The 13,554-nt window shown below is 58.7% G+C and overlaps 1 protein-coding gene across 1 annotated transcript; it reads right to left on the bottom strand.

The window, feature by feature from the left end:
• Positions 1-530: 530 nt before the first annotated feature.
• Positions 531-2,797, bottom strand: Fzd8 (frizzled class receptor 8). The gene has a single exon (XM_048367824.1). It carries the CDS (start codon positions 2,721-2,723, stop codon positions 639-641), a length of 2,085 nt encoding a protein of 694 aa, XP_048223781.1. The 5' UTR covers positions 2,724-2,797; the 3' UTR covers positions 531-638.
• Positions 2,798-13,554: the final 10,757 nt, after the last annotated feature.

The raw sequence follows: 13,554 nt of genomic DNA, 5'->3' as shown, positions 1-13,554 counted from the left end.
CAGGGGGCGGCTCAGAAGAGGCGGGGGGGGGGGGAGTGGGGAACGGTGAAATCATTTATCAAAAGCCATTTTATTGACAAAATAGAATACTTAGATCTGTTCTTACAGGGGTAGTCTCTAAACTTTGTTTTTTACAAAAAATGTACACATTGTATATCTTTGGGTATGTACATATCTTACACGCTTCTGTACAATTTTAACAAATAATTATATAAATACATCCTCTAAGGTGAGAAACCCGTATTTACTGGGGGGTGTGGTTAAGACATCTCTCGTTTATTTAAGGCATTTGCCTGGTCGTTGAGCATTACCCAAACCGTGCCGTCCGGGGGGGGGGGGTGTCGCGGGGAGGAGGAGTCCGTGCGGAGGGAGGGAGGGAGGGAGGGGGGACGCGGGCCCCGGCTGGGATCCGGCCCGGCTCCCCAGCGAGCGCAGCCGGGCGCCAGCGGCCGGGGTCCGGGCTGCCCACCCCGGGTCCCGGGCGGAGAGGGGGGCCGGGCCGGGCCGCGCGCCCCGGGCGCAGCTCCCGGACACCGCGAGGGGCCAATTATCATGCTAATCGCGGTCCGCACGGTGGAGGGGTGGGGAGCCCCCCCCCACGGGTGGGGACCCCCCCTCCGCCCCTCCCTCCCGGGCGCTCAGACCTGGGACAAGGGCATCTGCTTCGGGTAGGACACGGAGCTGGCCGTGCCCGACCGCCACGTCAGGCCGGTGCTGACGTCGCTGTAGAGGGAGCCCCCGCCCCCCCCACCCCCGCCGCCGCCGCCCGGGCCCCCCGCGGGCCCCGCGCCCGGGCCCCCCGCCGCGCCCGGGCCCCCCGGCGCGCCGCCCCCCGGGCCCCCCGCCGCGCCCTTGCTGGCCCAGCAGCAGCGCGTGCAGAGCGCGCGCCAGGACTCGAGCGTCTTCCCGGACCAGACCCAGACGCCCGAGGTGATGCCCACCACCAGGCACATGAAGTACTTGAGCATGAAGACGGCGTAGTCGGGGCGGCGCGCCTGGTCGGGCGCCAGGTCCCGCAGGCACGGGCAGTTGTGCGCCGCCTCCCAGCGCGGGCGGTTGTGCTGCTCGTAGAAGAGGCAGGCGACGACGGCGGCGGCGGGCACGGTGTAGAGCACGGTGAAGAGCCCCAGGCGGATCATGAGCTTCTCCAGCTTGTGCGTCTTGGTGGGGCCGCCCTGCTGCTTGATGACTGAGCGGATGCGGAAGAGCGACACGAAGCCCGCCAGCAGGAACATGGTGCCGATGAACAGGTAGATGACGAGCGGCGCCAGCACGAAGCCGCGCAGGTTGTCGAGGCTCTGGTTGCCCACGTAGCAGATGCCGGCCACCGGGTCGCCGTCCACCGAGCTGAGCGCCAGCACGGCGATGGACTTGACGCTGGGCACCAGCCAGGCGGCCAGGTGGAAGTACTGCGAGTAGCCGGCGATGGCCTCGTTGCCCCACTTCATGCCGGCCGCCAGGAACCACGTGAGCGACAGGATCACCCACCAGATGGAGCTCGCCATGCCGAAGAAGTAGACGAGCAGGAAGACCACGGTGCACAGCGCCGGCCCGGTGGTCTCGTAGCGCACGTGCTGCTCCACGGCGCCCAGCTCCTCGTACTCGCCGCGCCCGCCCGCGCCGCCCGCGCCCGCCGCCGCCGCCGCCGCGCCCGCCGCCGCGCCCCCCGCGCCCGGCGCGCCCCCCGCACCGCCCGCGCCCGGCGCGCCGCCGCTGCACGCCACCTTCTCGTGGCCCGCCACCAGGCGCACCAGGTAGCCGACGGACACGAAGAGGTAGCAGGCCGAGAGGAAGATGATGGGCCGCTCGGGGTACTTGAAGCGCTCCATGTCGATGAGGAAGGTGGAGACGGTGGCGAAGGTGGACACGAAGCACAGCACCGACCACAGCCCGATCCAGAACACCGTGAAGGCGCGCTCGTCCGGGCTGAAGAACGGGTTGTGGCAGGGCAGCGCGCAGTTGGCCATCTGCCCGGTGCGCACGCGGTTGTAGAGCGGGTGGCGCTCGCTGGCCACGCTCACCATGGGCGCGCGGCACTGGCAGCCCGGCTCGCAGGGCGCCGCGCCGCCGCCAGGGGGCCTCGCCTTCCCGCCGCCGCCGCGCGCGGGGGGCGCCCCCGCCGCCTCCCCGCCCCGCCCGCCGCCGCCGCCGCCGCGGTGGGGGGGCCGCGCCCCCGGAGGCCGGCCCTGGCCGCTGCCCGAGGGCGGCGGCGGCGGCGGCGGCGGGCGGCGCGGCGGGCTGGGCGCGGCCGTGGTGAGGTCGGTGCGGTTGTAGTCCATGCACAGCGTGTCCGGGGCGCCCTGCTCGGGCAGCCGGTCGCAGCGCATGCGGTCGGGCCAGGCGAAGCCGTACTGGCGCATGAGGGGCGCGCAGCCCGCCTTGGCGCGCTCGCACACGGCGCGGCAGGGCGGCAGCGGCTTCTTGTAGTCCTCCAGGCAGATGGGCGTGTACATGGAGCACAGGAAGAACTTGAGGTCCGGGGAGCACTGGATCTCTACCAGCGGCCAGAACTGGTGCACCTCCAGGCCCGCCTCGTCCTGCGTGTCGTGGTTGAACTGGTTGGGCATGTAGGTGTAGTTGTAGCCGATACCCTTGCACAGGGGCACGGTGATCTCCTGGCACGCCAGCTCCTTGGCCGAGGCGGCCGCGGCGCCGCTCGAGCGCTGCAGCAGCGCCAGGGCGGCCAGCAGCGAGGTCACTTCCAACAGGTAACCCCACTCCATGCTGCGCGCCGCGCCCCGGGGCCCCGGCCCTCCAGGAGGCGCGCGGAGGGGCCCCGGGGGACCCCGCACGTCAGCCCGGGGCGGGGGGGCGCCCGCGCCCGGCGAGGCCGCCGGCCCGGAGGGCGCGCGGGGGTGCCCGCCGGCGCCGCCCCTCGGCGATCCGCGGCCCGGGCGAGGGCGCTCGGCGACTCCGCGGCTCCGGGGGAAGGAGGAGGAGGAGGAGGAGGGCGGCCGGCGCGCGTCGCAGTCCCGCAGGGTCCGTGCCGGGCCTCGGGCCGGCGCTCCGCCCGGGCGCAGCGGGCTGGCGGGCCCCGGGCTGGGCGCGCGGCGCTCGCGGGCTTCCTCTCCCGCTCGCCCGGCCGCGGCTCCGCGTGGCGCCCGGCGGCGACGACTTTGTCCGGCCCCGAGGGCGGCGCGCCGCAAGTTTCCTTTTGGGTCGCGGAGTGCGGCCAAGATGGCTGGGCCAGGTGGCGGGCGGCGCCGGGTGGGCCCCGGCGGCCCCGTCCCGCCCCGCGGGGCTCCCGCGCGCTCCGCCGCCGCCGCGTTGGGGGGTGCGGGGCCCCCCCTCCGCTCTCGCCGAGATGGCCGCCGCTTCCTCCGGTCAGCGTCCGCGGGCCTCCGGGACACACGGACCCGCCTCCGGTCAGCGTCCGCGAGCTTCTCGGGCCGGATCGCCCGTCTCCCCCGGGGCCCTCAGGCGCGAATCCGAGGCCAAGGGCGCAGCGGAGCCCGGCGCCCCGCGACCCGCAGCCCGGCGGGAGCAGCGCCCTGAGCCCAACTTCCCCGCTCCAGCCCTGCTGGCGACGCGCGGCCGGCTCATGAATATTTATACCGCCCCGGCCGGGTCTCCGCCCCCCTCCCGGCCCGCCAATCGCCGGGCAGCGGGGCGGGGCCGGGGCGCTCCCGCGGCTCAGCCTCCCTTAAGGGAGTCGGCGGAGGCCGCGGGCAGCGCGCGCCGGCCGCGGTGCGGAGCCCGGGTCACCTTGGGGGGGACCGCGGCGGCCCGCGTACGCCCGGCCGGTCCCCGCGGAGCCAGGCGCGGCGCGGCGCAGCGCAGTGCGCCCGCGCCTGGGCACCGGGCGGGGCTCTGGGAAGCGCGCGCCGGCCAAGCCCCTGCCCACTGCCCGGCACAGTTCTGGGGACCCTGGTGGCCATGGGACTCCCCCCTCCCCCCTCCGGCCCTCGGCGGCCAGGGCTGCGTGAGGCCGCCCCGCAGCAGGGCTGGAAGGAAGGCCAGTCTAGATCTGGAGCTGTGGGGGCCCCGGGGTGGGGGGGGGGTTGGGGCTCTCAGAAGAGTGGGTTCGGAGCCTCGTGTGTGGGGGGACCTCAGCGCATTCTGGGTGGGGGTGCGCGTGTCCTCCCGGGGCGGCCCTCGGGGTGGGGCGCAAGGGGGTGCACCGATGCGTACTCGGGATTGCGCTGAGCGGCCCGGGGACCTGGGCCGTGGCACCGAGGCCTCGAGGGGCCGTGATCGCCGGGCGAGGTGGACGCCGTGCTCCTTCACACCGGGGAATTCCGTTCCCTCTTGAAAAAGAGAAACTTCCCGGCCGAACCTGCTGCCCCGGGCGGCCGCCGACCCCCGGGGGGGTCGACCCCGTGTCCCGGTGCCCCGAGCCCCCGGGGGGCGGGGCTGCGCCCTGCGCGCCCGGCGGACGCGTCCCCGTCCCCGCCTCCCCGGGGCCCCCGGCCGTGCGCGCCCGCCCGCCCGCCCGCGCCCCGGCGCCCAGCTCCGGGCAGCCGGGCTGGGGAGGGGCGCGCGGGCCCGCGGCCCGGCAGGTTCATTTGCGCGTGTTGGGGCGTCCCGGGGGGCCGTCTTTCTCCTGGAAAGGAGTGTTTATTTTTAATTGATGTGCTGTTTCATTTAGCGCTTGTGTGGGACTCACGCTGGGGCTGTAATTACTGTAATCTCGGGAACAAGCGTTTCGGTTAGCCGGGGAGGGTGGCAGCACGTCCCCCCCCCGCCCCCCTCCTTCCCCCTCCCCGGCCTCCCTCCCCCCTCTTTTGTTCTCTCTCTGCGCTCTTGGTGAGATTCCTCCCAGCAGCACTGGGATGGCACATTCCAGACCAGTTAAGTGTGTGCGCGCGCGCGCGGCGTGTTTGTGTGGTGTGGTGTGGTGTGTGGTGTGGGTGTGTGTGTGTGGTGTGTGTGTTTGTGTGGTGTGTGTGTGGTGTGTGTGTGGTGTGTTGGGGGGGGTTGTGTAGCTGGACGGTTATCTCTTTTAAAACAACTCTTGTGGCAAAACACAGCTGCCCCGCGGCGCGGCGCGTCTGTTCCTGGCCCGAGGCGCGTGGAGCTCTGTCCCCCTCCTCCTCCCCTCCCCTGCCCCCACCTCCCCTCCTCCCCCCCCTCCTCCCCTCCTCCCCCTCTGCCCTCTTCCCCCCCCCCTCCTCCTGGTTCCTGGGCTCAGTCTGGCTCTCCTTAGGGAAGGCACTGGTCACCCCCATCTCGGGGGGAGGCCGGGTCTGGGTGCCCCACGCCCCGCTCAGGCCGCCCCTCGGGTGATCAGTGCCCGCAACACCCCCGAGGTTTCGCGTTTGGGTCCAGTCAGGGCCTCTTCATAGCTAAAGCGACGCTTCCCACGTCCCTCGTGGAAACGAGAAACTCCATAGGAACCCCAAACCCCAGTCCCCAGTCCCAGCCACCCACCCCGCAGGAAATGGGCCGTCGGGTCGAGGCGCGCTCCGTCCCGGCCCTCGCGGGCAGTCCCGGGTGGTGGCCGGAGAAGGCCGCCAGCCCCTGCAGTTGGCACCCTCAGCAGGTAACGCAGTGGGAACTGAGCGCCCGCGCTGCACCGGACCACAGGGCAAGCAGGTGGGCGGGGCCAGGTCTCCAGGAGCAGCGCCCCCGGGGATGGTTCCCCTCCCCCCTCCCCTCCCCCCCCCCCCCCCCCCCCCCGCGAGCTCTTCCAGGTGGAAAAGGCAAGCAGTGATACTCAGAACCACACCATACAGACCAACCCCGGCCAGGTACAAACGAACTGCCGTTTGCGAAACTGAGGTTGGAAATAGTCGATTTTGGCTCTTTCAATCGGCATTAGAGGGGTTTTTTTTTTTTTCTTTTCCCCTTTTGGGCAAATGAAAAGTTTCCACGCGTGGGGCGTGGGATTTGGCTAAGCACATTAAGCTTGGATGAAAAGCTAAGTAGGCAGAATGTGAGAATTTTAAAAAAACAACAGGCAATTTGGAAGATATTACAGATTTGTTGTTAAATCACATAAAAGCACGAAAATTTTACCGTGTGTGCATGCGTGTGTGTACACGTGTGTGTGCACACGCGCCCATCCTAGGCTTGGACTCAGACCTTGGGCCCTGTGGCGCGGAGTTCTGGGGCTCGAAGCTAGCACAGCTCCAGTGGAGCCCCCCGTGTTGTTGCTGTTGTTTGTGGTTAGAGGTGAGAGTCTCACAGGCTTTTCTGTTGGGACTGGCTTTGAAACCGTGATCTGCAGATTTCAGCCTCCTGAGGTGGACAGGCCAGGAGCCACTGGCACCTGCCACACAGCTTTTTACTTCCAGGGGAGAAAGTGCGGTAACAGCTGTTATTGAACTCTGTATCTGGTGCTCTTGCTTAGCTCTTTTGCTCATGGTTCCTACTCTGGCATTTGAACCACGCCTCCAGTCCAAGCCATTCTACGTTGCTTACAACCCAAAGGCCAGGAAATTAGGGAGGGCTTGGGCAGATCCTGCTTGACACTTCTGCACCTGCCATCAGATGTCGGAGGAGACCCGGGGTCACTTGAAGGCTTGGTGGACACTCAGCGGCCCTGCAGGGGCCCCCTTTGGTTGCTTTCCAGCTTGCAGGTTCCCAGTGGCCAAACCCCTGGGAGGCGAGGCATTTCCCAGAGCCGGATGGTGGGGACTGCCTGGGTTCCCACGGGGCGGACTCAGACTCTGTCCTCTGTTAGTTGAAGCCATCTCTGCCTGCTCAGACCAAAGCAGGACGGTGGGCCTACCTCAGAACCAGAAGAACATTCACAGCGTCGGCGCTTGTGTTCAGCCTCACACCTGGGCTCTGGTGGCACACCTTGGCAATCCTAGCTATGTAGGAGGCTTGAGATCTGAGGATAGCCGTTCAAAGCCAGCCTGGCAGGAAAGTCTGTGAGACTCTCATTTCTAAATTAAAAGAAAAATCCAGAAGTAGAGGTGAGGCTCAAGTGTAGAGTACCTGCCTAGGTCCTGAGTCAAGCCCTAAAGGAAACAACAAAAGCCAGCATGTCAAGTGTCAACCCTATAGTGAATGTCCAATGGATAAGGCGTAGTATCATTTCCATGGAACGCACATGATAAACAGCTACAGTGCTATTGAATAGACATTCCTAAGATGCTCAGGAAAAATATTAGGGAGCAGTAAACGTTCCTAAAAGACCCAAGGGAAAGCTTCAAAGAGGTCTTGAAGACTGCTTAGGAGCTTACTAACTTGAGTGCTCCAAGCAGACGGGCAGAAAGATGACATAATTTGCATTTCCTGTGATAGAAAACTTTTTGTTCGCTTTTTAATCCAGCAAATAACTGGCAGCCTTTCCTTAATTTATGTGCCGGTCCTGGGTGCTGTCCTTCAGAATGCTCAAGCGTGCCACTGTCGCTTGAGCCACAGCTCCACTTCGGAGTTTTGTTGGTTGATTGGAGGTGAGAATCTCACAGGCTTTCCGTCCCCGGCTGGCTTCGAACTGTCATCCTCAGATGTCAGCCTTCTGGTTAGATAGGATTGCAGGCGTGAACTGCCAGTGCGGGTGCTTCTTCCTTGAAGGGTCTGCATCTGGAGACTGGAGTTCCTTCCTTGTGTGTCAGAGCTTTCGACTTGGAGCAGCAGGAGTCCAGGAGTTCATGTGAGGTGGTCTAAAGGACCCTGAGCTCCCTTCACCTAAACTCTGAACGAGAGCGGTTTAGAAAGTCGTTGATTCTGTGATTCCAGTGTGCTCTTCTATTGTACTCCCTGCCCGTTTGGCTAGCTCCCTCATGATTCTGAAGTGGTCGTAGACTGAGGCTCATTTCTGCATATGCCAACATTCAGAGCAGAAAGAAGGACATTCTATCCCCTGTGCCTCATTTTAGGTGCCAGGAAAGCTTTCTGAACCGACTTCCTGTCAGTTTTCATGGGGGAGAAGCCTGGACTGGCCGTGGAGGGAGCCCCTGGATGAAATGGGGACTTGGCTTGCAGGAAGGAAGTCATGGCCCGGCTCCAGTAGGTAAAGCAAGGTCTGTTGAAACTCCTGCGTGTCTTAGAGCAGTATGTCCTTGGTCTGGCTTCTCCTATCCAGGTTTCAGATGCTTCCTGGGCTCTTTGTCTTTATAGACCTTGATGCTCTTGGTGAATTTCCAACAAAACTGAAGTCAGTTCTTTTTCCTCCATCACCTGACATATGTAGGCTTGATTAACCAACTTTCAGTTGTTTACTTCACTAGAGCCATCTGTTTTTGCTTAGGAACATATTCCTGGCTGGGGCATGGGTAGGTCACGCCTGTAATTCTAGCTACTCAGGAGGCTGCAATCCGAGGATCACAGTTCATAGCTGGCCTGGCAGAAAGTCAATGAAAACTCTCATGTCCAATTAACTTCCAAAAAGCCAGAAATGGAGGTGTGGATCAAGCGGTAAAGCATCCTTGAGAGAAAAATCCAAGTCAGAGCCAGGCCCCCAGTACTGGAAAAACCAAACAATTCAAACACAAATACAGCTTTTGCTTTAAGAATGCGATTTTCTGGAGGGCCTCGAGGCCAGGCCAGGCTGCAGGAAGGCTGGGGCAGAGCCAGTCACATTCGCAGCCTGCCACGCACGCCCTGAGACTTGCTGAAATGCCGTACCCCATCGCCGGGCAGCTAACGGGGAAAGACTCCCAGCGATGAACGTTGACTTCTTACCTATGGGCTTTGCAGAGCCTCACCGGGGGTTAGGAATACACAGTTCCCAATCACCTGCAGAGAAAACAGAGCACAGGCGTAGCATTCTGGGCGTTTCAGTCTCTGGTTAATTCAATTACTTGTAGTTAACGGCCCCCCAAACAAACCGTTTTCTAAATAACCATGTCCTGTGAAAACACCAAGATTTATTGTTCTTAACTTAGTACTTTGTCTCTCTAGTATACTTCATTTTTTTGTAGCTAATTCCTCTTTTTCATGTCCTTCCCGTTCTCCGGGAAGTATTTGTGGCACAGCTGTTGAGCTCTGTTCTTTGAATTTGGTAGTGACCTTTCTTCGGCTCATGCTAGTGTGGGAGAATCCTTGCTAACTCCATCTTGCCTGCAGGTCTTTAGTAGAATGGGATTGTCGGGCTTGTTAATACGGGATTTTCTGCCAGGAGACTCCTCTAATCCTACCCAAGGCAAACCAGGTCCAATCTAAGGGAGCTTAAATAGTCAAACGTTTGTTTCCGCTATTCTTCAAAAGTCTCAGTCTGGCGGCTCAGGCCTGTACTCCTAGCTACTTAGGAGGCTGAAATCTGAGGATCACAGTTCACAGCCAGCACAAGCAGACAGACCCGAGTTTCTGATCTCCAGTTAACTACCAAAAAGTTGGAAATGAAGGTGTGGTTCAAGTGGTACAGTGCCAGCCTCGAGAGAAAGAAACCAGGGAGTGTGCACGGCCGAGTTCTAGCTCCAGTACTGACACTCACAAAGAGGCTCTGATCCAGTAAGCCGCGCTGCTCACAGGGAGAGTCTTTTCCTTTGATGTTGGCATTGGGATGTTCTGCTACCTTGGCGTTAGCAAGGAAGAATTTGTGTTGTTATTTATTGCTCTGACATCATGCTGATTGGTAATCCTTTTGTTGTTTTCTATTGCGACCCCATTTCTGGGTTCCTGTATAAAAAAGTCTGTCTGTTTAGCTACCAGGACAGGGCCTTACTACTTTGTTATTTTCCTGGTATTATTCTTTAGTCTTGAAATGAATAGAACAGGTAGATTTACGTGTGTGTGTGCGCGCGCATGTGTGCTAGTCCTGGGGCTTAAACTCAGGGCCTGAGTTTGTCTCTGAGTGTTTGTCGTCAAGGCTAGTGCTGTACTGCTTGAGCCACATCTTCACTTCCAGCTTTTGGGTAGTTAATTGGAGATAGGCGTCTCTTGGGTGTTCCTGCCTGGGCTGGCTTTGAACCAGGATCTTCAGATCTCAGCCTCCCGAGTAGCTAGGATTCCAGGAGTGAACCACTGACTGTTGCACATCATTCTCATGTTTCATCTGTCAAAAATCTGAAAAGATTCATCATTTATTAGGATTCTGCTGGAGTTTGGTTGCCTTGTGGCAATGAAATACCAAGGCTTCTTTTGGAAAGTAATCTATTGATATTATCCATTTTTTGAGCGAATCCTAACATATAATTTATAATCTCAGAATGATAAGTGTGAAGCTTGTTCTAAAATCCCCCAAGTGAACAATAAAAACTGAACTTAGACATTTTTTCTAAGTTTGGATTCTATGTTAATAGTTGCTATAGGGAATAGACGCTTTGCTTAAGAATAGAAATGACCAGAATAGGGATGGAAATTGGTTTGATCTGTGTTACCGAGAAGGGTGGAGGGCCACAGCTGGAGTAGAATAATAATTATGAACTACCATATACAGCACGCCTTTGTTTCTGCCTTTGTTGTGCCAGGTTCTGCACTTGACCCATTGTGGGTTCTTTTTTTCTTTTTTGTGCTGGTCGTGGGACTTGAACTCAGAGCCTGGACACTGTCTGTAAGCTTGTTTTGCTCAAAGTAAGTGCTCCACTTGACCACAGCTCCTCCTCCTCCTCCTCCTCCTCCTCCTCTCCTCCTCCTCCTCCTCCTCCTCCTCCTCCTCCTCCTCCTCCTCCTCTCCTCTTCTTCTTCTTCTTCTTCTTCTTCTTCTTCTTCTTCTTCTTCTTCTTCTTCTTCTTCCTTCTTCTTCTTCTTCTTCTTCTTCTTCTTCTTCTTCTTCTTCTTCTTCTTCTTCTTCTTCTCTTCTCTTCTCCTTCTCCTTCTCCTTCTTCTTCTTCTTCTTCGTTGGAGATCTGAGTCTCAGGACTTCCCTGCCTGGATTGACTTTGAACTGCAATCCTCAGATGTCAGTCTCCTGAGTAGCCAGGATTATAGGTGTGAGCCAACTGTGTCTGGCCATCTCTGTCTGTCTGTATGTATCTCTCTCTCTCTGTCTGTCAGTTCTGGGGTTTGAACTCAGGGCCTGGGTGTTGTCCCCTAGATTTTTTTGCTCAAGTCTGGTGATCTACCACTTGAGCCATAGATCCACTTCCAGCTTTATTTGGTAGTTTATTGGAGCTACAAGTCTGACAGACTTTCTTGCTTGGCATGGCTTCGTGATGATCAGATCTTAGGCTCCTGGATAACTAGGATAGCAGGTGTGAGCTGCCGGCACCTGGCCTTGTTGCTTTTTCTTTTTCTAATAAACATTATTTTGGCAACTAGTAACAGTTGACCCAGTGCAAACTGGCTCCTATGAGGTGGAACTTATCTTCCCTAACAAGAGCTACAGAAGCAGGGTAAACTCCCAGGTTGACTGATCCCCGGCTTCAGAACTATATGAATGGATTCAAGGGTGTTGATGGTGCTGACCCAAGGCTTGCGGTGAGCCCTGCCCGCGGCCTCGCCCCCTCCCTCCTCCTCCACAACCTGAGTTCAAGTACTGCTCGGCGGGTGGTTGCAGGGTTCCCCCCGTGATGGAAGTCTGGCTGTTCATCCACACCCACGCCACCAACACCACGGCTCCGGACGCACTTTTTCTTTTCTTTTTTTTTTTTTTGCCAGTCCTGGGCCTTGGACTCAGGCCTGAGCACTGTCCCTGGCTTCTTCCGCTCAAGGCTAGCACTCTGCCACTTGAGCCACAGCGCCGCTTCTGGCCGTTTTCTGTATATGTGGTGCTGGGGAATCGAACCTAGGGCCTCGTGTATCCGAGGCAGGCACTCTTGCCACTAGGCCATATCCCCAGCCCCTCCGGACGCACTTTTAATACACCTTTCATGTAGCTTTCACTGCGCCAGCCATCCGAATGCGCATTCTCTGATTTCCCAGACGCGAAGCGTGAACAGACATGCTCTTTAGAATGGAGGAAACGTGTCTGTGCTTTCATGTACACGTGAAAAATAGAAAGGCTATTTTATGCTTTATTCTGCTTTCTCTTTGCTATATCCCTCCCCCTCCCCCCCTGAATATTTACCCTTCCTTTCTTGCCTTTTATAATTGGTCAGTTTTCTTTATTGAACCAGATATTACACACGTTATTTTTGTAGCTTTAGTTGTTTTGTCTTTGTTTCTGTTTAGTGCCAGTACACGGGCTGGAAATCAGGGGACTGGGTGCTGTTGCTCAAATTTTTGCTCAAGGCGAGGGCTCTGCCACTTGAGCCACAGCTCCACTTCTGGCCTTTTGGTTGTGAATTGGAGATAAGAGTCTTCTGGACTCTCCTGCCCAGGTTGGCTTTGAACTACAATCTTCAGATCTCAGACTCCTGAGTAGCTAGGGTTATAGGCCTGAGATACTATCTAGCTCCTGGCTTAGCTTTATGTTTTTAACATTTGTATTTAACTTATTCAGCTCTATCCTATCCTCCCCTCCCTCCCCTCCCTCCCTCCCTCCCTCCTCCCTCCCTCCCTCCCTCCCTCCCTTCCTTCCTTTTTTTTTTGGTGCCAGTGCAGGGGCTTAAACTCAGGGCCCTGCGCACTCACTTAACTTTTTGCTCAAAATGGGTAGTGCACCACGGGAGCTACACCTCCATTTCTAGTCAGTATTTCTCTTTGCCTCTAGTTATTCACCAATTGATGACTTTGACTCTGCTCCTTCCGCGTCTTGTGTTATTGTTTCCTAATATTACAGTTACAACTTGTTCTTAGTCATTCTGGTTGGTCATTATCATTATTGTTGTGATTATGTAAATGACCAGTTCTTGCTTAGATTTATCCATACCTCTGTCAATGTCTTCTTTTTTTAACTTTATTTTTATTTTTATTTATTTATTTTTTTTTGGTCAGTCCTGGGGCTTGGACTCAGAGCCTGAGCACTGTCCCTGGCTTCTTCTTGCTCAAGGCTAGCACTCTACCACTGAGCCACAGCACCACTTCTGGCCATTTTCTGTATATGTGGTGCTGGGGAATTGAACCCAGGGCCTCATGTATACGAGGCAAGCATTCTTGCCACTAGGCCATATCCCCAGCCCCCTTAACTTTATTTTTATAGTCTCATGTCTTCCTCTGGGTTCAAGTGTTCTTATTCGTGAGGATAAATCCTTTAGCTTGAAAAATGCCTGCCTTATCTCTTGGTTTTAAGGGATAGCTTACGTGGACATGGACTTCCTGTCTGGCAGAAGGAGGGAGAGATTCTTCCTGCCAGCTTTCTGATCACAAGTGTACAGCGTGAGTTGAATTCAAACTCGCCCATAACCCCAGCTTAAGACATAAACTCACAGCTGGGGGCTGCTGGCTGCTGTCTGCGGTCACGGCTCATGAGGCTGAGGTGTGAGGAGCTCTGTGGGAAGTCAGCCTGGTGGAGACAAAGCTCAGTGCCTTCTGGCTGCCATTCAGCAGAGAGAAAGTGGGAGGTGGGCGCGGGCTTCCGCAGTGGACAGTCAGCCTCGGGAGGGCACGCGTGGCTTCCGTGGTGGACAGTCAGCCTTGGGAGGCACGCGTGGCTTCCGTGGTGGACAGTCAGCCTTGGGAGGGCACGCGGGGAGGGCATGCGGGGCTTCCGCGGTGGACAGTCGGCCTCGGGAGGGCACGCGTGGCTTCCGTGGTGGACAGTCAGCCTTGGGAGGGCACACATGGCTTCCGCGGTGGCCAGTCAGCCTCGGGAGGGCACGCGGGGAGGGCACGCGGCAGCGTGCGAGGCCTGAGCGCACAGCACACACCCAGGGAAGGGCAGCGGGCCCGCCCTGGCCT

The sequence above is a fragment of the Perognathus longimembris genome, chromosome 18 (genome assembly GCF_023159225.1).
Source record: "Perognathus longimembris pacificus isolate PPM17 chromosome 18, ASM2315922v1, whole genome shotgun sequence".
Classification (NCBI taxonomy): domain Eukaryota; kingdom Metazoa; phylum Chordata; class Mammalia; order Rodentia; family Heteromyidae; genus Perognathus; species Perognathus longimembris.
This window is presented reverse-complemented; position numbering and strand designations above follow the sequence as displayed.